Here is a 27,529-nt window from a genome sequence, read left to right as displayed (position 1 = left end):
GAATTTTCGGTTTATCGAAGTGCCTGATTTATTTCCTGATTTATTATGAGGTAAATAATGGTTTCTTCGTTAAGAATGCATTGGAAGTGGAATTTTTTTTTATGAAGAATCAGCAATAAAATACGAGGAGCAGAAATCTAATAATAATTCCTACAAACATCTATTCATTCAGCTCACAAATAACGCTGTTTTCGTTGGCAGATGCATTAGGTGAAGATAATCAACTATCTGTCAGTAATTAATCAGTGATGAATTTCTTCACACAAATAGAATTTTTTACCATTTTTCCATCACGTACACTTTCGCACTATTACTATTTCACCACTCAACCGTAATTCAAAAGTACATTCGACACATTTTGTTCGCAAACTGGATCACCCGTTATTCGCAAAAAAACCAACTCAACAAAAGAAATATCGTTCCAAGCGATCGACTTAACAGAAAAGGTCATGGAATCGGCTGGTCAAACGGAAATCGAATTTCTCGCTCGACCGGATCTCCGGCTAATCGAATGTTTCGAGTGCCATCATCCGCGGGTCTAATTAGCACGTGGCACCACGTGGTGTGACCTGTCACGCCAATTTCTCACGCGTCGCGAAATAATAATCGCCGCTTGAACACGCACCACGCGAATATTTATTCATTTGGGACGCGTTCACGAGGAGTTCAATTCGATCGCGCCGATTTGATCAGCGATTCTTTCCAGCTATATGAATCATATCTATGTATGTGCATTGTACATGTATGAGCGTAGATCGATTCGAAATGCGGCTCGAGCCGGACGACACATCACCGGAAACGATACACGTTACGTTTTGGTCGATTGACGCGGCCTCTGTTCCGTGTCGCGAGTAAAATTGAAAAGCGTGTTAAGGCTGCTCCGTAGTCTCACTGAAATCGATCGATCGTTCAAGGTCGTTTTCTCCAACAATGCTACAGTTTAATTTTAAGAGTATTTTAAGGATATGATCTGGTTTTAGCGATGATTTGTACTACAAATTTCTGAAATTCATAAAACAAACGAAAGAAGATAAGGTGGAAGACCAGTTGAAAATTAACATATGATTTGGTTAGTTAATTGTAGATAAACAACGTTGAGATTGGAGAATAACGTCGTTTAAAAATATGCTATTTATAATTTTCCATGAAAACACAAGTATTTTAATACGCTCGCAGTGACGAAAGGAGAATCGAAAAAGTAAAAAAAAAAAAGAGAGGGTGAATTACAAGGTATTTTAATGTACAGATATAACTTTCAGGTTGTCGTACTGCAACTGGGAAAGCAATAAAAGGTTCACGCGAGTTTACTTTTGCCGTTCGTTCTCGTTTCCAAGTTATGGCTGTTTCTGCGTTTTAGTAGCCTTTCCGTGACGATGTCGTCTCTTAGCGGCTATTCGTTCTTTAATCGAGAGAACAAACTAATACGGATGTTACAAATTTCCAACTTTATATGATGAAAAGGTAAAAAAAAAAAAAAAAAAAAAATTCACAAACACAGAAATTAATACGTATTTAATTAAATGGTCAGAGCAAGGTAAATGTTATAGTCGAGAAATGTGCTAGTCGCGAGATCAATTTAAACAGCCAGAGATACAAAGGCATGGAGAAAAAGGTCAGATTAACCAGCGAATGGTAGTATAAGTGGCAGAATCGGAAATATGAATTTCCGGATGAGAATGAACGCGGTATCGAATCGAGCCGGATTAAACGAGTGTTTTATTTGGACCAGCGATTCTTTTAAGCGCGTTCGATCGCTCGTTTCCTCCAAAAAGGTAGATGGTATCCACAGATTAGGTAAATCGCAGATATTTACACATTTAAATAGATTTTTATATTTTCTTCTCTTTCTTTACTTTTACATAAAGTAGAACAAAATTCTTAAAGGATCTTACCTTGAAGAGAATCGAAATTCCAAGGTTCATGAACGGTTTCGTAAAGTCGATCACGCTTTCGCGGGCGTAATTGATGGTCATCGAGCCGACTGCCAAGTCTGCTTTCTGCGAATAGAGACGAATACGTTCGATTAGTCGACGGAAACGAAGGAAACGACGTTGCTTCGGCAAAACTGAGGATATAATGTTTCGTAAATGCAATGCGGTTAGATACATGGATCTATACATTCTTTAAAAGAAAAATAAGTATGAAAGATGCTATATAACATGTAGAAACATAGATCAAAGTATCTAACCGTATTTCACGAAAATGTGATGGAATATATGGATTCATTTGCTGGCGGTTGTATCTGGTGGTTGTGTATCTCCTACCTTTCTCCATGTTCTTTCACGTTTCTGCATGTATCTGTATCTCCTAAATCTAATTTCCTATGTCTAATCGAAAGCAGTGAGAGTGGCGGTGTTCTTGTGAAATGACGTGCAGTTGGTGCAGGATTTAAGACTTGCTACGGAAGCAAGGGTAAAACGCTAGGAAATCTACTCGCTTTTTAAATGTACATCATTTCAAATTCTACGTCTACGTTAAAATCACCTCGTATGGACATTACCTAGGTACAGTAAAATTTCTACAGGGATCGTTATTTTTTACTTCCTATCTTTAGAACGGTATCCCATTGAGGTTCATGAAAACAGGTAAAGAAATCGAACGTCGTTGACCCGTGGACGAGTCGTACGATTCGAATTCATTGAAAAATCCATTCAATCTGTGTCCAGGTTTCGCAAAAATCGAAGAATCGCTCGAGGACTTGATAGAAGGGAAAAGATTTGGCCGAGAAAACGGTTTTCGGGACTACGATGCAAAACGCGGTATGCATACGCAGCCGAGATACGTTATCTCGCTGCTTTTTCAGCGTCTGGAAAAGCACTTGCTGTGCCATAGGGCACGCCATGAGACTAGGCAGATTTATTTCTGGCTGCGGCTGCTTGGAAACCGTATATGTGGTCACGACCGATAAGGCTGGCTGAAAGAAACCGCACAGCTCACCCCTTCGCGTGTCTTTCCTCCATTTCTTCTTTTGTTCTTCTATCTCGTTCGATAAAACGATCGTTCTAACGACCGTTCTATCAAATACTCGATAATTATCCTTGTATCTCGTGATATTTTAAATACGATTTAAATAGAATGGTCGAAACGTTCAAACTTTCTACCGACAGCGTACATTGCCTATACGCGTTTTATTCTTCATCTTTTTCGTACAAGTTTTACACTCGTGTCGTCGTCGGTACTTCTAGCGTTAATGGTATTAGAATATATCCCAGAGGTGAAAAAGATCGAAAAGATTCAGCCTGCAGCGAACAGTGAGCGGCAGAGAGGTAAAGAGAAAAATTAAAGTAAAAAAACAGTTCTCCACGAACATCGTGACTCTAGACGAGATGGCCTGTTTTTCATGGAAACGCACCGAGAACGTAACGTAACGTAACGTAACGTAACGTAAAAAACGATCAGTTAAATCAATTTGCCGAGCCATCGACAGAGCCGGCCGTCGAACCAGACTTTTCGAACACAGTTCCTCGCGCAGAATCACCGATGATTGAGCCAGAATTTTCTTCCCTTTTTTTTAATCCAGTCCTACGAGGAGTTGGCGAGAGTTTCGTCAGCGTTCCACCTTGCTTTTCTTTTTTTTTTTTTTTTTACCAGCCATTCGGATCGTTTCGATCGTGCTGCCGTAACTTCGTTCGAAAACTGCATTCCTGGATCGGCAGAGAGGTTAGACGTAGGGAAAATAAGCCTCTCGTAATATCGAAGGAATTTTCAAATGGAACGTTTTAATTATTTCCTATTGATCGAATATTTCTGCAGCGAACGCATTTACGCGATATCGGCGCGCTATTTATTTACCTATGTGTACCTATGTAAAAGAGAAGAAAAAGAAAGGAGAGGCTCGTCCATTAATCACGGGACTCGCGTAAATTATATACACATCTATCGCCATTAGAGAGCGAAAGGGAATTCTAAGTAAAGCCACTTATTCAACCCGAGTTCCCCTTCTTCTTTATTACAGAAAAATCGCGGCGATTAAGTCGCACTTTTCCGTTGGCGCGCCACTGCCTAGACACGAGAATTATTAATGATCATCTGACAAAATTAATAACAGCAACCTCGGGTGATTTAGCGCCGTCCGCTTTGTGCCAGCTGTCGTGCTAGGTACATGGTGGGAAAAACTCCCAGCCGCAGGAAATTTCTCTTCGTTTTCAGTCCTTTGCAATCGCGCACCCCTTTAAACTGGTTTTCGTTTAACCGTTAATTATCTTTTGCTCCGACTAATTCTCCAACCAAGTTTCTGTTAATTCCATTTGTCGAGGAATTCCGCTGTGATTTTAAGTTCGAATCCATGGCGCGCGCTCGACTCCCCCTAACGTTTCGCAATTGCGCGGGCGCCTGTGTTTTTGCTCGACTAGACTGTAAACGCGTGAAAATTATTGCCGCGCTAATTTCTCCGAAACCGCGATATTAATTTGTTCCACGGACGCAAAGATCCGCGAACCCCGGATTCATCCATTATGCATCGCGCAGGAAAGTACACATTCGACTTGAGCTTTCTAGAATACCGAATAGCCCGACTCCGACGTTCGAGATTTATTGCGAAAGTAGTTTCTGGAATTTCCCTGTTAAGAGAGAGAGAGAGAGAGAGAGAGAGAGAGTTGGACGGACACATCTACTATTATACGTGCGAGCTTTATATTTTTTACGACACGACGGTTTTAATCTCGTTTGTTCTTTTTTTTTTTTTTTTTTTTGCCAGAATATGATCCTGAAACAAACGAAGCGTTGCTATATTTTACAGATTCACTTCGAAGTAACGCATACGGGACGTTGGTCGAATGAATTTTCATCTCTTTTAATGCAATTTTCATCTCTCCCAAGGGCCGCACAGAGTGTGCAAGAGGAACGTTCCGTCAAGTTGTTGGTAACGCGCTAATTTGTTAACTTTATCACTGATAGTATTTGATTCCCGGTTGGCAGAGATCTGCTAGACGTAATCCGCACTTAATCAATCGGCTGTGCGCGTATTAGCTGCTACCTAGGTCTCATTTGGTTGACGGTTGAAGCTACCATACACGGAACCATGGTTTCGCACCTCTCACACGAGCCAGTAGGGAACACGGTGCACACATTTCCATCGTTCCGTTGCATCGGCTCGCGATTTGCATTGCAAATTGTTTTCCCGGAATGTGTTGTCGCACCCACCGTATCTTTGTTGACGGTAGTTAGCCGAGAACTTGCACTTGGAATTCGGAGTTTCGAATTCGCTAGGGAATTAACGAAGGGTAATTCATTATCTTCGTTTTATCGCTTTTTTTTAACTTGTATACAAGTTAAACAATTTTTTATCACGATGGATATTGAGAAGTTTATTCTAGTTTCAAGTACTACGACAGTGTACTGGAGATATAATTTATTTAATTTAAAAAGAAGTTTAAATAATAGATCGAATTTAGTGATAATGAAACTCTCGAGTTCGCAAGACAAGTATCTTAGCAACCGCGCTAAAGATTTTCTAAGTTCTTTTTATCTGATATATTACAGCTACGTGCGTAATGTACGGAATATACATTTCATAATGCAATCATCAATTCATTCGTACATTATTCATTCTTCCTCCAGGATATTCAATATTATTTTAACGAACTTTTAACAAACTTTTAACCAATTTTTATGAAATTGTATACTCTTCTTCTCTCGCTCCATCATCGTTGAACGATGAAGCATGTGCAAAGATATATCTTCATATTTGTTATGTTTTCAATTAGGTTATGTCAGGTGGTTTTGTCAATAACGTAGATTTTTATTTCAATACTGAAACTATCGACAAGACTACCCAATTTATAATTGGCTGTGACAATTTTTACGCAACTGCAACTCTCAGTCAATTTCAATTCATTCGTAATTAAATTGCGTGTTTTTAATTAATCGAAGACAACATGGGAAAAATATAAATTCATTCCTGTTGATTTCCCAATTTTTATGCCAGGTAGTGGATAATGCAAAGTTAAAAGCACATTCAACTCTAAAATTGCTCTTCTATAAAAGACAGGAAATACATATGACTTCTTTATGTTTTTCACTTGTGATCCGCGGTTCTATTGTAAATCGATATTAATTTATTCTGTGCTGCTTTAAAACGCCTGTAAATGCATCCGTGACATACAAAATCCTATAAATAAAGCAACATTCCCAGGGTGTACTGAACCCGCGCTTCATCGTCGATGCTTCAGTATCCTCGTCTATGGGGACACTTGCTTCAACTATCCGAAATGTACTTACGAGCAAACGTAATGTGTACTCTCCAGAGCGTGATCGTGACGAGGTTGCGGCGTGGCGGCGCGGTTACATGTAAATTTCCACGAGCGTAGACGCTTCGAGAATAGACATACTCACCTTGTCTATCAGCTGGCGGACTATTCCGTTCCACTCGCCAGTCTCGTAATCGTAAACGCCGTACTTGCCATCCGGCACGAGCTCGATCCTGTAGGCGAAGCCCACCATGTGAGCTATCTCCTTGAGTAGGTCGATGCAGAAGCCCTCGTAACGTGCGTTCCCGCTGAAATTCCCTCTGCTCTTCAGCATTACGTACGGCTGCTCCTACGGGGACCATAAAAAGGAGCTACTACCTTTTGTCCTCTTCTTCTTCCTCTTCTCTTTTCTGACCTCACTTTCCCGACCTTTTTTTGCTTTCTCTTTATCCGTACGTATCTGTAAGACTCTTTTTTCCCCATCCTATAGTACCTTGCTTCTACCACATCATTCATATGTTTTCTCTTTTACTTTAGTTTTATTAACCTTCCCTTTTTCATTAAGATCCCCTGTTCCTCTCTCATTTTTCGAGCATTTCTACTTGAATATTAATCATTTTTTCACTACTCTATCCCTTCGTAGCTTCTCTAATTTGCCTTTAGTTTCCTCTCATCTTTGTCAGAAAGTTTTCTACCCACTCTTTGTAAGGATAATCGGTTACACAAATGAGAAGCTAGCTTTTCTTTTCTTCTTTCTAACATTTCAGCTTTTACCATTAACGTTCCTCGAGGCATTTAACTGTAAGATAGCTGCTACTTTGTACCAATCTACAATTCGATTTATAAATTATCCCAATTATTCTTCGCATATAGTGTCTCCTACTCGAAAGTAGCCGAAAAAGGGAAAAGAGAGAGACGATGTTTGTCGACGATCGAGCCTCCATTGTACCACGTGTCTCGAACGAATCTGATCGATATTTACCGCAAATGCACGACGCGTAGAGCCTCGTACTGGACGGCGTTCGATGCTGATTACCGGCTAAATGGATTACCACTCGATAGACTATTACCACGAACGTTCCCTCGGGATAATGTAGCCACGCGTACAAGGCAACTCAGTTGCAAGAACGTGGAAGAGGTAAACGAAACGACGAAAGAGAGTGTTTCTACCTGCGCCTTTTTTCCCGCATGGGGATTTTCGACGCGACGGTATAATTCATTTTGAAAGTAAAAGTCTCGAATGAACGCGACACTCTGGATAGGCAAAATGACTCGAAAATTCACCTAGTTGGATTTTAAACACTCTCTGTGTACAGTTCGGCGCAGAATATTACCTACATTCTCCATTCGCTTATAATTTATAATTCTAATAATTTTAATAATTCTTCTATTAATTTTCCTATTTTAATCTTCGTATTTTGTATTTTAATTTTATCAGAATTTCCTGCTAATTTTCATAACAAATGAACTCCTGGAAGTAATTTGTTTCTTGAAAATTGCACATCAATCGCGTACTTATGTAATGAAATTGGGAAATTTTACAAAGCAACAATCCTATAAAACATTCAAGAAATCGAGCAGTTTGTCTTTTGAGAGGCTCGAATAAGACTCAAACGAAAACTCATTTGAACTCGTAAATGAACTTTGCCACCTACTTTGTGACACGCGGTACGATTGGGGGAGGGGAATGAAAAGATCTTGTTTTCCAGATACACGTGTGTTCGCTGAACATAGAAGAGATCCGTGTAATTTGCGGTGATGGAGTGGTTTTGTGGTCGAGTAATTGGAAAATCGAATTCATTTAAGTTTAATTTAAGTTCCACCAGCGGGGCGGGGTGTTTCGGTAAATGGGGAAATTCAGAGGCGTGCTCGCACATCGAACCTTCGCTATTCTCCCGAATTGCAAATTAGGCATGTGTGTTCGCGAGTTCCGTTAATCACGTCAACTTTACCCCAAAACGAACAGATTCCCGAAGAGGAAGACAGAGAAGTTCCGAAATTTCTGCGTTATGACAAGAATCCCTATCCGTGATTAACTTTTCATCCTAATCGAATCGTTCTTGTAACCATCAGGTGATTTGAAATTATTTTATAGCAGAGTATAAAATCTTCTAAACATTATCTATACATATACTTAATATTTCCTCAACGAATAAGTAATTTTATGAATCAAGATTTACAAGAAGTATCAGTTTTAAAGTTAAAAAATTCTTGGTATCTAGTTATCATAGTTACTTCTTTTACAGGCTCTTTAAATAATAATAATAATGATAATTTTTAAAGAAATTTACACAGCAGTTTTCCCAAATTTAAACTCACATAGGAACTCGAATGGATATTTTGATTAATTGTCTACGACGATTAGTAACGAGGTTTTAATACTTCTACATAATACGTATAGTATACTATGATATAATTATAATATAATAGGCCGAAATTTATATGAGATGATAGTAGCCTCTGAAATTCAACCTTCGTAGAAATACAACTATTCATATACAACAACTTAATGGATATATGATTAATTAAATATGTATATCTGCAATTAAATAGTTTGTTGCAAATTCTTCTATCGTGTTATTTTATAATGAAAGAAATTTGAGACTTGGTTCATAGGTTTCTCAGTGGTAAATTGACTAATGTCAATTAACAGCTCGTGATCCATGCTCGATTTATGGGCTTTATTACGCGATGCGGCGACAGTCGGTGATTTAGCTTCGACTCCTCGGTCAGACGAGGCGAGACAAGTCGCGCGAATGATCGATTACGATGATTTAGAAGGTGGACAGGTCTGAATAAACGACGAGTCGAGAGACGTCCAAACGTCTAATAATCAGCGCGAGTACAAAAGTGAACGGAGGTGGGTCTTTTATGTTGCTCTGTATCATCCTGGTGAGAGGTGATTTTAATCGAAATGGAGCGATCAAAAAATCCTTTTCGTACGTTGTGTTGCAACTTTTGCCTTGGATTCATGCAGCAAATCTTCGTGGTGTAACAAGTATTTCACCCTTGAATCCTATCGAGAGTCGAAGTGTTTCGCGGTTATTCGAAGTATTTCCGAGGGACTGTCTATTACCTACACATGTCCTTTATCTATGTTTATCTATGTATCTGTGTTTACAGCAACCACCTAATTCACTGACACTAAGAGTACATTGTACGTTAACACTTTAATTATGGAACACGACAATTGATATGCGAACTAAAAGTCACGTTATCTACATTAAACGTAGAAGATATTAATTGATATTTCGACATTTAGTAGTACTCAATATCACATAATATTATTTCATTATTAGGATAGAATTAATGTTCCTCGATAGATAACGTAATTTTTAATTACGATACCAATGGGCGCATTCCATATTGAAGCGATAACGTTTCAATTTGTTAAACGTTAAATTCGAGTGTCTAGGCTAATGTAACTATCAGGTGCGTATGAGACTATTCACAAGTGTAAGGAGACATTAAATCGTTATGTAAACTTGTATCGACTAAAAGAATGAAAAGAGTGATCTAATATTGGAAAGAGACAAAGGCAGTCTAGAGAATGTTAACTGTGTAAGATTGGTTAGAGTGTGTATCTATAGTTACCTAGGTGGAAATCACGCGCGTGGGAGAGAAAGGTGTGAGAACCAAGTGAGATGAGAGAAATTAAACAAACCAAATCATACATGTCGCATGAGTTCTCTGACGATGCCGTTCCACTCCCCGGTTTCCGGGTCTTTCGCGCCGTACTTCCTGTCCGGTACCAGCTCCAATCTGTATGAGAAGCCGACTTCCCTTGCCACCGCCTCCAGTAGGTCCACGCAAAAACCGTAAAACCGCGCGTTCCCCGTGTAGTTTTTTTCGTAGTGCATCATCACGTACGGAATTTCCTGTGTCGCAACAGGGGGTCCATGCAAACAACGGAACACGCTATCAGATCTGGACGATACACGAGCCTACACAGGACGATACATGTTTCACGTTCGTACGGTTCCCTAATCGCTCCCGAGAGGCTTTTCCAAATGGGAGAAATTCGCATCGCTAGCTATTTTCAACGTCATCGATCGAATAATTATCGATTTATCGTGTAGAAACTATCAGTGTCTTTTAAACGCTAAAAAAGTCGATAGCGTACGATTTATCGTAGTTCGTGCTGCCTTACACAATTGTAATAATTAAAATTTTTATTAATGAAATTTCTCACGTCACAAGTTAATATATTTCGCTGTGTAATAATAAAACAAATGAAATTTTAGAAATGGCAAGTCGTTTGATAGTTCTACTTAGGGTAACATTGTGAAAATGAAAAGTCTATAACTAGTCTAGAACTTGTAACTTGACAATTTACTGCTATTGTTGTGCAAAAGGGTCCTGGAATGCGATACGACAATTTCATGTTCCTATATTCGTTTTTTTGAAAGCTTCAGAAATATTTTAAAAGGAAAATTATACAAAGATTGCATACAATTTGCCATAATCCGAACCAGAATACCTACGACAATTTTGCGTTTCTACGTTTATCCTATTTGAGCGGAGGAAAATGGCCCTAACCTCTGGAAATCTTCCAGCCAGACTATAGCAGCTCTATGTTGGTTCGATTGTTAGCGATTTCACGACTCGCCGATGCAGTCGATTTTATCCCCGGGAAACGTAGAAATTTTATACCACTTTAGCCTCTATCCTTCGATCGGAATAACGCGTTAGGTAGTACGGATACCGGACATAAAGTACGAGGTTCCGTTACGCGGACTTCGCCACGGTGGCTCGTAAATATCCTTCCTACGGATCATTGACAATGAACACTCTATTGCTCGAATCTTCGTGTCGAAGTCTTTCAGGTGACGTGTTATTGCTCGTGTGCCTGAAACGTCACCTAACATGATCAATTCAGTCAAACGTTCCTCAGCTTTTTACGATGCGATCGTTCGATGACATTCCATTGATTTCTCCATTCTTATCAAATTTTCCTACACTTGTTGCTTCGATATTATCCACGTATTATAAAGTTCTACTTCGAGTTTATTTCGGGTACGTCTCATCTTCGATTAACAGTAGGAAAACGTGGTTTGCGATTCGCGCGAAGCTTAAAACGATAGACGCGAAAACGTATCGAATTAGACCTTCAGCGATTTATTAAAATGGGAGAGATTGCCTTTCCGTGATTTTAAATAGGAATGAATGACATTTGAAAGAGGAAAATTCAATGTTTAAGACTCACCAATATAGTGATGACGAGCAGAGTGACATTCGCTGTTCCTGGCTCGAAAAATGCCGCGGTGTCCGTCACATTGACGCCGGCGCCTGGACGCCATTCACCGACCTATTTCATTCTCATGTGATTTTTTATGATGTCTGTGAAAAAATTTGAAGCGATGGTTAAACAGAGAGTGTACCTTGACGAGCGAATGTTGCTTCAGTTTCAGCAGGTCCAGCTTGAATTGAATTCTGCGCCCTTCTTTGAACTCGATGGGACCGGAAATACCCTTCATCTCGACCTGAAAGAGCAAGATACGGTGGTTATTTATTTGAGAATTGTATTTTGCATATGCAAGAATTATCGTGGAAGGTATAGCTTGTCAGTCTTCGATATCTTGGTTACTATTAACACTGACCGTCACGCCGAAATCGCATGTTTCGCTCGGGACGCCACGGGAGTATTTTTATTATTCAAAGCATATAATGGCAAAATAATAATAAATTGACGATGTAAGACAATATTCTTCTCCAATGGACCGTTTATCTCATTGGTGGTCACGGGTGGTCGTGGTAACAATTGATAGCGACATATTATAACAAGGCTTCGTTTGTAGAAGATATTAGTAAACAGTATTTGCTCATTCTATATATAATAGTAAGGTATATGCACACTTCTAACTTTAATTATATGATTATAAAGCAGCATTTACAATTATTTTCTAAGGTGTGTTTATAATAATATTCGTAGATTACCTCTCAAAGATATGGATGCAAACACAATGCACCGTTAGATGCAAGATTTTTGTTCTCATTTTTTTTTATTGATGTTCTAATAAAAATATTTAATTGTTCAATGGGGCACTTTTTATTTCAAAGTATCTTCTATTTATCGGTTATATTCAAAATGCCCTAACTGACAATTTTCATACAGTTTTTGCAATTGTAAGAAGTTCGAGCACTCCGGTCATCAATGACCATCGTGACATCACAGGAGAAACCGTGGCAGGTCATATATGACCAATGTGGCAGTCAAAGTGTTAACTGAGGAAACAAATAGGATATTAATCGCACACATATTTTCATATATCTTACACACACATATACAAAATGCTCTCTGACTCTCTCTCTCTCTCTCTCTTATATACACATATAGAATATATATAGTTCTAGATAACAAAAGGTAACTTTTAATACAACTTAAACCGAACAAAGTGTACCAACCATAACAGTTTTCAACTTCCAAAAGTCTCAGATCTTAAAGAGACCAAACTTGCAAGAAAATCTCCCCGAAACTCACGAGCTAAAATATAATAAAAGACTATTGTCTGTCCGCAAAGATAAGTTCGAAAAAATCTTTTCACGATCGTTGAATCATAATTGCGCATTTGTACCAGAGTCGGTGGCCGTCGAGGAGAAAAACGGAAAGGTAACGTGGAACTAAAGACATGACGAGGAGATTAAAAAGTCCGTCGGGGTCAAAGCTACCCCGTCCGTTTCTCAAATTTATGCGGTCCACGATCTCCTGGACGACGGGACACGAGCTAGAGACGCGTCATCCGGCACGTTCTCAAAATATTTTCGCGCGGTGTAGCCAGGGGAGTAAGGAAGCGTGGATCAAGCGTCTCGGCCAGTTTCCGCTTGGACTTCGTCGCGCGACGAAAGCCAGCCTAACGACTTCCGTCGTCGAAGGATTCGCCGTAATAACGACTTTTTAAGAGTGGTAACTCTTAACTGAAGTAAGAAAGCGCCTCTGATCCCATGGAACGATGTCATGCAAGTTAAGGACGAATAAAATGCACGATAATCGTAGTTTCTAAGAAGTTCCAGGTTCCTGTATAATTTTTGTTGTTTCATTTCTTGGCGAATGTAGAGTTTAGGTTCTTTTGGGGGAAAGTTGCGTTAATTTGCGTCTCCAGGGCGCTAATTCGAGGGGGGGGGGGAGGGTAAGAACCGACGAGAGGAAAGACACGGTGATGTATAACTGTAATTTAACAATTTTGCCAGCGGTGTATTGTCGAGAAGGGAAATACGGGCAAATAAAGAACCGGTGACGAGCACGTTAATTAACATGTTCCGCGTCATGTTTCTTTCGCGTGAAGATCGTATGGGTGATGGTGGAAATCATGGCATGGTTTGTTATACAGAGTACCTCGTTCAAAGTGAACGTCTATGTCACTTTAATAAACAATGTACAACAATAAGAAGCGTTTAAGGTTTATAATAATAAAAAAAATAGAAAATCGAAGACAACACCCTTAAGACAATTTTGCGGGAATTTTATTATCAGTACATATACGCTTCTTGAAATAACATAAACTCCGTTTAGTCATCTCTTACTACTCTAAATAGCAGCAGATGTAATTTAAATATCCGCAAGTTAAAACGCTCTTTATATGTTCATTTTAATTTACATTCTAGATACGTGCGTTTATTTTTATGCATAAAACTCTTTTCAATTTACACTTCGTTTATCTTTTAATTTATTTATGCCTTGTTTATTTCAAAACTAGTTACCGGAGATACAGCAGCGTTTTATCTTCAGACTACGTTTAATCTTTATTAAAACACTTTGAATACCAGGAAACGTAGAGTATTACTCTAGCTATGGCCTTGTGAAAAAACTTACGAGGCAACGGGGAATTCGTTCACTCGCGAGTCTCTGCCCGAACCCGCGCGTATCTACTCGCGTTTATGGGCTGTGTAAAGGGAAATAGATTTCTCCTTTTACTTTCTTTCTCTCTCTCTTCTCCCCTCTAGATCCTTTCTAGATCGCGGAATAAGCGGCGGAACAGTCTCAACCGATGGAAAAAGTACCGGAGGAACTTCTTAATATCGCGGAACTAACAGAAGCGAATAAATAAAAGCAGCGGATAAGTCCCACGGGACAATAATTCCGTGGAATTTCTTCGGGGATTACCGTCAACTTCCTCCTGTTCCGTTACCCGGCAACGAGTATTATTAGATTCTGATTTTTATGGAGTCCTTTCGCGGTGAAATGACCGACACCGTCGAATCCGGGCAAGGAAACGAGCCGAGAACAATTCCATTCTATCGGACACGGGGAATTTACCGCAGCATCGAATTCTTTTTCATCCCCTACTAGACGAGCAAAATAATCTCGCCCAATACACACGAACCTCTATTTTATCGGAGGATCGTGAAAACCAGTGATTCTCTCTTTATTTCCCCTTCGTTAAGTCGCGAGGAAAAGAAAGAAAATGTTGGACGAACTGAAGGAAAAAGGTGGGGAGCTGTCGATCATTTTATTCGTTGTTAATGTGGTTATCTTATCTGGTAGGGTAAGATTCGTCGAAGATTTGTAAGCTATGACTGTAAAATCGTAAATGGTTCCCCTTTGATATATCGAAACCTTTGTGTGGATACGAATACGATAAGGAAAGCTCGGAAAGTTTCACTGCTCCTGCAGCTGACGTTTGTTCGTCGGAGATAGCTGATACTTCTGTCAACTTCGAGGAACCGTGAAATACCGAAACCAGGAGGAATGTATAAAGAAAAAAATAAAATAGCATAAGTTTTCTTTGAAACGATTGAGAAAATGTTTGAACGGAGGCTTACGCCGAAACTTTTCCTTCTTTTATATATTTTATTCCGCAAAGAACGACTTCCACGAAAGTTCGCCGCTAATTAATCTGCAGAAAAGGAAATTAAATTGACTTTGCTGAAGTGTAATTAAAATAGAAAGATCAACATTTAAAGAATTGTGAATTATTTTTGGTTTACTCTCTGGCAGATTTTTATGGGCAAAGGTTAGATCACGATTACCACGATCATATCTCGAGGGATTAATACACAGGACATAATCATAAATATACAGTTATTTCAACGTTTCAATTTCGAGCCACGAGCGAATTCCCTCATGATTTATTTGTTTATTAATAATAATTCCATGTGTACCGCATATCCTGCAATGCATCGTTGTTAATTAATAAGAACATATACGAAGAAGCATTTTTCAATACCTGTGGTCGGTTTTACTATGTATTATACCCAAGACAAAGGCGAATTAGAATGAGACAAAAGGGGGATTAAAGGAAAAGGTATATTTTCCTTGGCCAAGTAGGAGCAAGGCTCTTTAAATCGAGAAAGTTGGAAGCGAATTTGCGGCATGAAACAGCGGTCGAGACAACACGCCACGCCGCGTTCGTAAATTAATGGATGGTCTCTGTTCCAGTTTAAAGCATGCAAGTTGGATCTAAGTTGCGCTCCAACGACGGATAACTTCTGGCATTTTGACCAAGAGTGCTCGTTAAGTTTCACTGGCATAAGCGTCGGATTAAAAGGGCGATAACTGGACCGTGGCAAGCGGATTATCTCGAGTGTCTTTACGTGATAAATTAATTTCTTTTATTTTGCGATACGGTGGATAGATACCTACTTCCCATCGCCTTTAACAAGAAGTACGATAGTATTAAGTTCTGACAAGTTTCCAACATAAATGAATACATTTAACATTAATTTAAATTTTGTCATAACATTGTTTAAGTAAATAATTTTATGAATTTCTACCAATGATTTTATAAATTTTTCTACAGGATGGGAAACGTTTATATAGGAGACATATATGATGAAAATATCGTGGACAGATTTTAACTCCATATTGCCTTTGAGCTACTTTTATGTACTAAAAATTTCCTTATACTGGAGCAAAGCATGCAACTCTTTTGTTTTTGCTCGTCTATTCCTCGTCCTTTTTACTTTGCTCCCTTCTTCAACGTAATCGTATGTTACGAGCTACGCATAACTTCTACACATGTTTGGAGTTGTGTTATAAATTAGTCGAGAATGCTGTAGTTTGCAATGGATAACTTTTCTCTATGTTACGTAACTGTCACTGGTTTGTAACAAAAAATGATAAAAAGAAGAAAATAAAATTTAAAATCCTGTTAGCCAGTGAATGAACGTTTCCGCAGTTGTTTCGAAATTTCCACATTTTGGCACATGTTTGTCGGCCACATACGACTGCCACGACAGTTTACCAGGCTTCAGAGGCTTTTTTCGCTACGTTAACTCGCGGTTTCTTTCGGTTTCAACGATATCGCGTAACTGTACGACAAAGTGCTCAATGAGCAAATGTCATCAACTTTACCGTTGCGTCGTCTCGTAACTTCATCATCGAATAGTCGCATTACGATTCATGTTTGTGTTTATGTGCATTGTTACGGCAGATTTTGATGAGAAGGTTTATGGCGAATGTAACAGGCGACGTATAGCTCAAGGTAGGGTTTATGCATACTTTATACTCCATTTTAACATGATTATCGTATGAAAGATGAAGCATCTGGTTTAAGGCTCATGAAAGTTTTATTAGAATTGATGTTACGTCACTAGAGAATTAATATGAAAATTGTAATTCTTGATAAAATGAACGAGAAATTTCTAGGTTATGCTATAGGTAAATAGTTCATAAATTGTATAATTATCAATTTCGATAGAAAGGTATGATAAGTTTGGAGGAAAATATGAGCATTGAGGTATAGACGCGTAAGTAGAAGCGGACGTTAGTAATCGGACAGAGTGATGAATAGAAAAGGTCGTGTCTGATCAGGCAGTTCGCCTGACCGCTTTATCACATAATCACAGGTTAATCATGCATTGTTCGACCGTTCGCGGAGAGACGCGGTTACGAGGAAGCGCGCTAACGGGAGTCGTAAATCCCCGTTACGATTAGATAATCGACGCCACGAAGTGATCGATACCCTATTTCGTTTAGGATAATAGAGGTGGTTGAACTGATTATAACACTGGAGTAACAGGTTACAATATACACTTTATTCCAACAACTTTATAGATATAGACAGTTACGCTCGGTGAATATAGATATAAGTTAAATAAATGACTGGTCTAAGGGTGGAAAACCAGTTAAGAGATGTTGGCTGATCTAAGGATAGAAAATCAATGAAGCTCGGTGATGATACTATGGCGGAGGAAAGCTATTGATGGGTGTGTCTAGCGTACGGGATCATCGGATTTGTTGATGATAATTTTTGGCTAGGAAAGTGAGGACAATAGCCATTGCTTCTGATTGGATAAGAAAAAGGTTGGTGGGCAAGGAGGGGTTCTAGCCGCCCCCGAGAGAAAGTTGCTAGCGGGAAATACCGTACCTTCCCGGAGTGGACGATAAATTTAAGGAACACTTGAAGTAAAAGGATACTTGTTTGGTCTGAAGAAGCTTAACTATGAAAATGGCAAGATTTATGGTAAGCCCTTAAGATTATTGAGGGTACGCAATAAGAGTGTGTAGACATCTGGCAGCCATATTGTCCCCGGCTAGGGGCCTGATTTGTGTAGGGAGTCACCGGACGTAACATGCATCAAGAATCACCGATTTTTCTTGTACATAAATTAAATTGAAAATCGTTTAGTTACGTACTAGAAAATATTTTGTAAGCTGAATAATTTATGTAAAAACGGATAATACGGAAAAAATACGGGAAACCTATAGGAACGCACAAGCAACGAGATAGAGTAGCTTAAGTAGAAAGAGGACTTTAGTGATCAGACGCCACGTTTCTCCGTGAAATTCTTGTTTTAATAGACAAAACCCGTATATGGTCAGACAGTCTATACGATTTACTTATCGCTGAGATCGCAACTAATTAGGGTCTAAGGATCAACAACTCTACTTGAGTATTCATTCGACATTTCATATTCTGAACTCGACTCGCGAAGCAGTTTCTGAACTCCTAAGTATTGCGCGACTTGAGCAAACAATTAGGGCCGCCGTAGACGAGCAGTTGCATGGTTTATACGTGAGTACGTAATTAACGGGAATCGTCGAGGGCTCTTTGTTACTCAATCGTATCCCTCGTGACTCTGTAAACGTTACGTAGCAAGCGAGTCGACGAAACACCATTTAACAAACTACATCTCTGGAATGAGTTGCATCACTACGAGTTTTTTCGCCAACCCGACTGGAAGGATACCTCGTTTACACGTATCCATATTTCATGATGACGGAGCACCCACGAAGCGGATGATTGCAATTAAGTCGTTAATTACGAGCCGACCGGCTACGTTAATCGTTGGAACTGTGAACGTTCGCATTTATTTGCGCTTCTAAACGCGTTGTTCAGCATGGATTGCGCGCCAACTGTGCCGTGTTTCTAAATAGAAGTTAATTTGTAAGAACCTCTGCAATAAATTAAGCTTCGTAATGGTTAAATTTTTATCACTTTCCTGTTCCCGGATTTCTTTCTATTTCACAATATCTTTTTTCAACGACGTAAAAATTTCTAGCAATGGAACTGGTTGCGAATTCAGGGAACAGATGTACGATAGTATCCACGATCCATAGTCGCAGAATTATAGGTTATTCGTGGCAATTATTTCTCGTTCGGTTCAATTAAACCGTGCTGGAAGGACGATAATATCACGGGCCAGGATTTAGGATCGTACCGAAATGCCCCATTAGAGAACAGAAACTAACTTAGTTATATCGTCGACAATTCAGAGGCCAGACTATCTGTGTGCTACTTGAAGGAGCGTCGCTCTTACGCCGAGAATGCATCATCAATCTCAAGTATTGCATCCTTAAAGGAAGTTGTCTTAGCCAAAAATACACGTATCAAACGAAAAAGAAATAGATCCGAGTTTATTCCTTTCTCCGGCTATTTCATATGAAAATTCTTCTTTTCAGTCACCAACTGACATAAAAGAACAAAAATGGGTTTATTATATTTTTCTACCTCGTATGGTCTTCAATTGTTAATATATCTATATTTTTGCAATTATGTAAATGCGTTCCATTTACCGGGATCCACAAATCTTGCAATATGAGAATATATCAAAAACAGATTTGCGAAAAAATTGGTACGCTGGAATTGACAGAAATGTATAAAAATTCATAGGAATCCGGTCATATTATAACTATGTTCCGAGGGCCATTAGTCGTCCCAACGTCGTGTTATCCGCAATCCATCGAGAGAGTCTCGCGCGCTTTGCAATGCTAATGACAGCCGGTTGGCATTTAGCCGGCATTTGGAAATATGCCAAAGCGTGCGTGCGGCCTATCGACGTGCATCGACCACGTTTTCCGGCTCGATATTCAATTCCATTACGCCGATGAGAAAACGTTCACTGTTTGGGTCACGTATGTGGCTTTTCCACGTATCTTCGTCACGTGCTTCGATCGGTTCGATCGGTCGGAACAATCGAGACGATTATCGCCACGATCTTTGGATCGTCAAAGGGATTCGAACAACGTGATCGTTCTCTGATATTACGAACATAGTTTTCAAATATGAAAAGGTTTTTACGGTTCTATATAAAAGATAGTAGACTAGGCTGTACGTGTATAATGGTTATATGGTAGACTTTCCGTTCCTAGAGTACAGTTCATAATACACGTATTTCGCTGTTTTTCGATCATGGTGTCTTTTTTGATGCTTTCAATGTTGACTTTTTACAGTTGTAAACGAATGTTTGCGAAATAGCTTAGGACAGCTTCGTGAATTTTGTTTTTACGGTTATACATTACCGTTTAAAAGATTAAGACCAATGTATAGTCAGGAATAATTAGTAAAGAAGTTTCGAAATAACATATAAACGAAATCAAAAGCGCTTCAGTGTAGCTTGATTACAACTAGATCGAATTGGCCGTGTTCAAGGATCGTTAATCCAACAACAAGAACGGAAATTGCACGTGAGAGACAAGAAGGGCTATTAATCAGATTCCCAATTACGCGTGAAAGTGGCCAGTTATGATTTTGGGATATGTAACAATATACGAAATGCAGATAAAGGGCCTCTATTTCGTTGAAATATTTATTTTGCCATAAATCTCGTTAAAACATTTTCAATTGACAACTGTTTACGCATTTACGCGAAAGTTAAAAATACGCAAATGTAGGAAAACACATAAAATATACAAATTAGTTAAATTAATGTATTCATCATGATCTCTAAAAAAAATATGAATTTGGATAAACACTCACAGTGCATCCCTAACAAACCTAGAGGTTTTTCTGTAATCGCGAATATGGTAGAAACAGAGAAACGATCTGGACAACGAAAGAGAAAAAAGGGTTGTGAACGAGCGAGGTAATAGAGGGATAGGAACAATAGAAGATAAAAAATAGGAGGGGTGGTCACGGATACAGGGAACAGAGGAAGAAATATGCGTGGCTAGGACACAAAAAGATGTAATAGGCAGCAATTTCGGTAAGCGTTCATCCAAAACATTGCGCTTTCCAGTGGCGACGATGATGGTTTGGTGAAGATAACGGGGAAAGCGGAGACACGCGGGTTGCCGTGATAAAAGAGCGCCGTGTACAATTTTAACGCTCGGTAGTCCGATTACTTGCACCACCGAGTTTCCATGACTCGCGCCGGATCTCGGGACGTCCCCCTGTCATAGCGAATTTTTTCTTTGACGAGTCATTCTTTCGCGAAAATTTGACCGAAACCACTATATAACACGACCTGATTTACTTTGCTTAACTCTGATACACCTAACATTCTTCTTTGTGCTTCCAGTTAACCAGTTAGTCCTTGCGAATTATAGAGTAGAAGGACATTATTCTTCCTCACTTCTTCAGGCTTTTATTCGCAAATAACTGATACGTTCTACATCAGAATACATTTTTGCAGGGTTTCGTTATTTCTACTAAAACGTTTGAACGCCATCGAACTGCAAAAGTGTGGCAAAGGCAGAAAAATTGGGACGCTTGCTCTTTTGTTGGCGAATTTTTGTTCCTCCTTTTCGTTTGCAAGCAAGTCGACGATTCGGTGCACGCTTCCGAATACTTTGAGAAATGTATTTTCGCGCGTGGAATAAATACCAGGCGAAAACGGGCAAGTCGTCCGAAATGAAAACGACCCGTAGACGAAGCACGGTGTGAGAAACAATTCCGGTAAACGAACTCTCGAAGCGACGAGCAAGAGGACAGCGAGGCTCATAATAAAAGGGCGCCGTCTACGCGAATATTTTCCAAAGCTCCTGTGATAATCCGTAGTCCACTCGTGAGATATTTGCTTCTCCGGAAGTTTGGCACGTGATTCCTTTTAGATAATTAGAACGCATCGTCTTGTGATTTGTTATCTGAAATATTGTACAGTGACTCACGAAATTGAACATTTACCATAGAGAGCTTTCACGTTTATATTGCATGCGTTATAGGAACATCTAATATTCCATTTTTTTAAGTGGACTCGTGAAAATATGAATTTCCGTAAATAGTCAAACAATGTAATAACAAACTATGATACAAGAATTCGATGACTAAATTTGCTTTGAACTTCCGATAGAAGACGAATAAAAAGTATCAATTATGAAAAAGATCATCTGAATATATTTAAATTAGGCAATGTTCTCGAGTAATATCTATGAAACACGGGAAGCTAGAAAATAGCGTCGCGACATCGGAAGAATCGCGTTATTGCATGAAAGAAGGAAAGAGCTGAAAGGTAGCGAGCTCGAGCGCAAAAAAGTAGAAATGTTTAAAGCAAGAGCTTTAAACCTCAAGAAGAAATAAGCTGGTAAATCTGGCAAATGAAATGTCCCGAGAGGAAGCATCGGAGAGACCAAGAAGTGTGACGTTTAAATACAGAACAGTCTCATGAAAAATGAAAATCCACTTCCCTATGGTATTTTCGAAGGAAGAAGAGCGAGGAATTGAATTTATATCGTTTGTTGTGTTACGAGCCTGGGCTTCGAGCAGCGCCAGATGCTGGCCAATGTACTTTTAAGGAATACGCTTGCAATGTGTTAGCAGCTACGCGGATGCACCTGACGCGTAATCAGCGAACCTGTAGGATAGGATCACCTGCGGATGAACCTGCCATAAAAGCAAGAAGTTGCAAGAAGAGTTCAGTTTGTGTAGATGAAACCGATGCGAAATCGGGAAACCACTAGCTTGGAAAGGCTTCTTTTGGATATTGAGACGCGCGAACGAGCCTGGAACGAAATCAGGAAATTGCCGGGAAGATTAGTACAGAAATCGTAACTTTGATTAATAACACGATTCGAGCGGATTGCTGGCTTGAATGTTGGAGTTTCAAATAATTAGACTCGAACTTATACGAGGAACACAGATATGTGTATCGTAATCAAAAGATTGGTACAAGCGTGTATGTCGCGAATAAATGGCTGTAGCTTAGTGAGTTACCTTATAGTTTGGTTGCTCGGGTTTGGCGCACTAGCAATGCGCGGGCTAACTTTTGCTCCAACTTTTGCCTGATCTCGCTATAGTGCTTCTTCATGAATACGACACGAAGTTACAAAGAGACTTTTCATGACGTTTCGTCCGAGGAGCACGATTTCTCGGCTACTTATATATCATAAAAATCCGACAATTTCATGGTAGGGTAGGTCATGAGTTTATTTGTTATCATATGCATTTGCACGCGGGAAAGGATTAATTCGTTTAGAATTTCTAGGAAGCGTTGCTCACCGGACGTTTTCACGAAGCTCAGTTCCATCGCAGCTGCGTCTCCAGCGCTGCTTCAGATAAGGGATGTTTATGCTAAAAGACACTTCTGTTTTCTGTTTTTTGAAGAAGTTTCAGGAGCGCGAAGACGCGTCCTCTACGTGGAGAAAGACATTCTCCATCCGTAACAGTTGTACAAGTTTCTCAACACACTGTATGCAGCGTTCGTACGGTTATATAGTATACGGAATTTCCGGGCGGTTATTGATACGACGCGACGTATCGACATTTGCGCGATAAGGAGACCGTTGTTCGATTTATCGCGAAATTGGTTTGATTTATGTGTCGAAGATTTCGACTGGCAATTGTGTGGTTGCTCACTTATGTCGTATGCAAGAGATTAGACGCGTAATCGTGTATCTTCTGTCCCGGAAGGTGAGAATTGAATCATGTCGTGAGAAAAGGGGATGAATTGGAAGAACGAGGGGAAGTGAAGAGGAATTGTGAGAATAGGGGAAGTACGCGTGAGAATTAATGGCGACCCTCGATACTCGCCGACAAAACATAGATGAAATATTGCTGTGGCAAAGTAAATCATCGATTGAACTTTTTTCACCGGCATTATGAATTACCTGGTCCTTTCGACGTTGCGGTAAAGAATCACCAACGAATTCATTGTCGTCATATTTCACCAGAGGAAACATATTGTGGCAAATTCTTCTGGGCTTCTTTTAATGATATTTTAAACTTAATAATAACAGTATAATGTATTGCTTTGAACAAGTATACTGTTTTCTCCGATCCTAAGATTATTTCGCGCACGTTAAATATATGAAACTAATTTTAATGATATTTATTAATCAACTGTTACAAGTTACCGATGTGTGTGAAGTTATCGAGTAATGTTTGATGCATATATAGAGAAATGTTGCTAATCATCATACCATATATTGCACGCTCTAATTTCCATTTTATATACACACAGCTGTCTCTCCTTTAACACATGTCCGATATTTGCTTTAGATGACAGATCACATACGACATTAACATGGCGTTATCGCTATGATGCCACTGCATTCGAGTTAACTAATGAACTGATCCTCTATAGTAAGGTATAGTAACGCAAACATGTCATAAAAAATGAAAGAATTTTTTGGCCAACTCATCCATTTGAATTAATCATGTTTCGTATTTGAGACTTTTGTTATTCACTTGAGACTCAGGCACATAGGTCCGTGTACTATGTTTTCGAGTTCACAATCGAAAAAGTTTCATGCAATGCATCTTGTATGAAGATATCGTGCGAAGTTGTGGTAGTTTTCGAACGACTCCATTAGTACTGGTGAAGAACAGCGTTTCGTAACCGAACCCTAATGACCCATTTTCCCCGATTCACTAACGGCAAAGTACGCATTTCTAAATTGAGAAAAGAAACCAGCTGCACGGTGCCAATGGGTATAAACAGGGGAAGGCCTGGCTCGTGCCAAAATTTGGTCGAAAGATGCTTGGAAAAGCGTACGGACAAACAACGCGGAATAGCTAATCCCGCGATAAACGCGTTTGGAGTGGCGCCAAGTAGTTTTATGGCTTGACGTTATCACGCGACGCTTTTCAAATGGCGGAAAAAAGCATCGTTTATGAACGCTCCAGCTCGTTACCGGCCGTTAAAACCGTAAACACTGACCGCGTTTAAAATCGCTACGAATTCCTTATGCGGTGTACTTCTCATAAACACGAAACTGTCAAACTGTGGTTAAGATCAGTTTTGTTAAAAGTCTTTGTAATTTCGATCTCATTGAGACTGGTTCAAATTAAAGCCGTGAATTATTTGAATTCAAAGTTGAGTTTAAGTATGTTGTTCGTTTTCAATTTTGAAATTTCTCGTTTGAACAAATACGTTCCAATTCGAATCGAATTAATCGAACGATCGTTTAACGATTGAAGGTAAATGCAGCGTAATATATTTTCTTATACATATTCTACGGGAGGTTGGCAAATGTTCGTAGATTGTTAAGCGACCATCGATATCGGAATTTAGCCACTTCAATGTTAAATTAATAGCGGACCATAAGTGCTCCTCGAGGGGATACTGGCGAACGTGGAACCTCTTGATTGTGTCCAGATTACGAACCAACCTGATTTTCTGCCCGTTGAAATTACGGAACGTTGCTCAAGGTGTAAGGGAAAATCTCATTATTCATGATTAATTCATAAATTCATTATTAATTATTCGTTACGTGAAGCGTTAATTCAATGTATCACGACACTGTGTGATACACGCTATTTCAACAGTTCGTTATTAACGAACGAGGATTGTTTTACCTCGCAAAGAATGTACATGTAATACTACTCATTACAATAAACCAAAAACATGCGAAGCCTTCGAACGATGCGTGGCCGATGCGCCTGACAAACTGGAAACCTGCTCGATATTTCATAAAATTTATCCGTGTCTGGTGTTCATAAAATTCCTATTGAAATTCATAGAAACAACCTTCCGACGTGTCGACGCTCGAATACAAAGCGGTCGAATATTGGCGAATGTATATGACGATGTTTTAAAGGCCACGATCGTAAATCATCGACATGAGCCGATGTCGATACTCATCGATACGTCGATAGTTGTGTGCAATTTTTGTTGTACACGAACAGAGACTAAATGAAATCAATTGTCGAGACTGTTATTAGTCAGATGATCGTGTTAACTTATTATTACATTACTTACGATATGGTCACAATTAGGCAAACCATCATAACCGTTCATTTTATTCGTTTCCAATTTTAATAATTCTGTTCGATATCGACACTGTCCAGAAACTTAAAAAAGTTTCATTAAACGGAATCGACATTTCACAAATTACGCTTCAATGAAACTCGTTGAATGTAACGAAATTCGCTGAATGTAATGAAACGATATTACTATAACAACACAATGTAATCGTTCCGCGCTGTTTTCTCGTTAACTGAAAACGTTCACGCCTCGATTTCTCGCGAGTTTGTAAAACCGCCATTCGTCCTCGCGAAAGGGTTTGCAATTATCCGGAATACAGTTGTTCCTGGCAGCAGTCCAGTCTCTTTGCATCCGTAATTCATCGTAAATTGTCGGTTAACTTTCTTCGCGAGTATAACAAACGTCGCCCGCTGCTTGTTGACAACTGAAAATGGATCGGACAAGCGCTCGACAGAAATGAACACTCTTTTCTTCGCGATTTTCATTTTACAAAATACGTCCATGGAACTTCCCATGGCGTTTCCAGGGGCATTCCGCCCATTCAGCCAGACATTTTACGAATAACACGGGTCGCTAATGCGATGAAACATTAAATTCCGTTTTGAGGAACGTTTCGTGTCCAAATACTTCCTCAAGATATACGAAATACCTAGCATGTCCTAGCACGTTAATCTCCTAGCCATTCAGGCGACACATCTTATTCGAAGCGAGACGACGCGACGCGAGATTATTCGATTAGACGCTAGAACTTTTTTTACCGTGGTAATTAAAATCTGTTCTTCGAATATGAAGTGGAAAATATTTAACGAAATCTAACAAATGTAACGCAACTGGAATTAAATATCACGCCTAAATTGCGGACGTTTAATAAATTTATATTTCTTGAAATATAATCAACGATTTAAACAAACTTGCTTCGCTCAACTAAAAAACTTTAACGAGCATTTTACTGTGAATATTTTCTTTTATATCGTGCATCTTTATAAGTTTTTATTCGGACAAATGCTGAAAAATCTGTAGTTTAATCATCACGAATACGTCTCGTGTGCATCGTATTTACATTATAATTAGTTTCATGTAACATTACGTTACATTAGAAATTCAGGAAATTTAGTAATTCTAGGAGAATCTAACTATCTTAGGAATAGACTTTGAACGTAGAGCTTCAAATACATACGTGAAATATTACTTTACCATGTCTTTCTTTCCGTTTCAAAGAACACGCACACTTGTAAAAGTAGTAAAACTCACCGAGTTGATGTAGTTGATGAGGGACAACCCTCCGTCCCAGGGGTGTTCCATTTCGCAGGAGATGTTGGCGGGCCTGAGCGCGTGCGACTGTTCCAGGGTTCTTAATCCTACAGCGAACACCTGCACGCTATCGTACATGAGCGCCGGCTCCGCCTGGAAAAGGCACGTCTTTCCTCGGTATAGATCATTCACAGAACGTCGCGATGCTCCCCGCCGCGTTAAATATTCTCGTAAGCTGCTGTTCTTTTTTTGCTCGGCGACCGTCCACAGATCATTTAAATTATGCAGCTGGGTAAAATCACCTCCACCAGCCACCAGAAGAAAGAGAGTCGCCTTTGAAAATTATTAAACGCGCGCCACGGCGGAAGCATCGCGAGCTTTTGCAGATACTTAAACGAGGATCTAGTTATCTCTTCGGAATTTTTCTATGAAGTTTCAAGTTTGCGCGTTTTAAAGAAAAACATCTCGGTGACGTTACGATAAATGTTATAGCGGAAGAAATAGAAATGGAGAGCGTTTCAATTAACTTGAAACAACAATCTTTGATTATGTATTATCCCTGAGGAAAAGAGTGATAGACATTTTCTTGGAGAAAGAATTGATTGTAACTAATTTAGAAGAATTAATTCTGGTTATTTTTCACGTTGTTGGCAGTGAGCTTTATAAACGAGACTGCACGCCTTGCGCTCTTATGGAAATTATCAGCACTACCGTCAGAATCGTTGAAAAGAGACGCGGTTAGCACCGTGGCGCCAACCTGGAAACGCGTTTTATATTCATTTCAATTT

General features: G+C 39.4%; 1 protein-coding gene across 8 annotated transcripts in view; it reads right to left on the bottom strand.

Annotated features, from left to right (window-relative positions):
* LOC117232889 (glutamate receptor ionotropic, kainate 2-like) overlaps positions 1–27,529 on the bottom strand; it is a 113,981-nt gene that overhangs the window by 13,713 nt on the left and 72,739 nt on the right. For 3 of the 8 annotated variants that reach the window (XM_033492653.1, XM_033492699.1, XM_033492691.1), the window contains exons 8-13: positions 26,742–26,894; positions 11,570–11,671; positions 11,395–11,496; positions 9,863–10,132; positions 6,334–6,537; positions 1,893–1,997 (exon numbers count right to left, since the gene is read on the bottom strand). In XM_033492653.1, the coding sequence (XP_033348544.1) occupies positions 1,893–1,997; positions 6,334–6,537; positions 9,863–10,132; positions 11,395–11,496; positions 11,570–11,671; positions 26,742–26,894 (936 nt within the window). The remainder of the gene's footprint in view (positions 1–1,892; positions 1,998–6,333; positions 6,538–9,862; positions 10,133–11,394; positions 11,497–11,569; positions 11,672–26,741; positions 26,895–27,529) is intronic. The other 5 variants (XM_033492661.1, XM_033492669.1, XM_033492677.1 and 2 more) reach the window with 5 other exon arrangements.

This window comes from Bombus vosnesenskii, unplaced genomic scaffold (genome assembly GCF_011952255.1).
Source record: "Bombus vosnesenskii isolate JDL3184/JDL3185 unplaced genomic scaffold, Bvos_JDL3184-5_v1.1 scf7180000013263, whole genome shotgun sequence".
Classification (NCBI taxonomy): domain Eukaryota; kingdom Metazoa; phylum Arthropoda; class Insecta; order Hymenoptera; family Apidae; genus Bombus; species Bombus vosnesenskii.
Note: the sequence above shows the minus strand (reverse complement) of the source record. Positions and strands in the feature narration are given on the sequence as shown.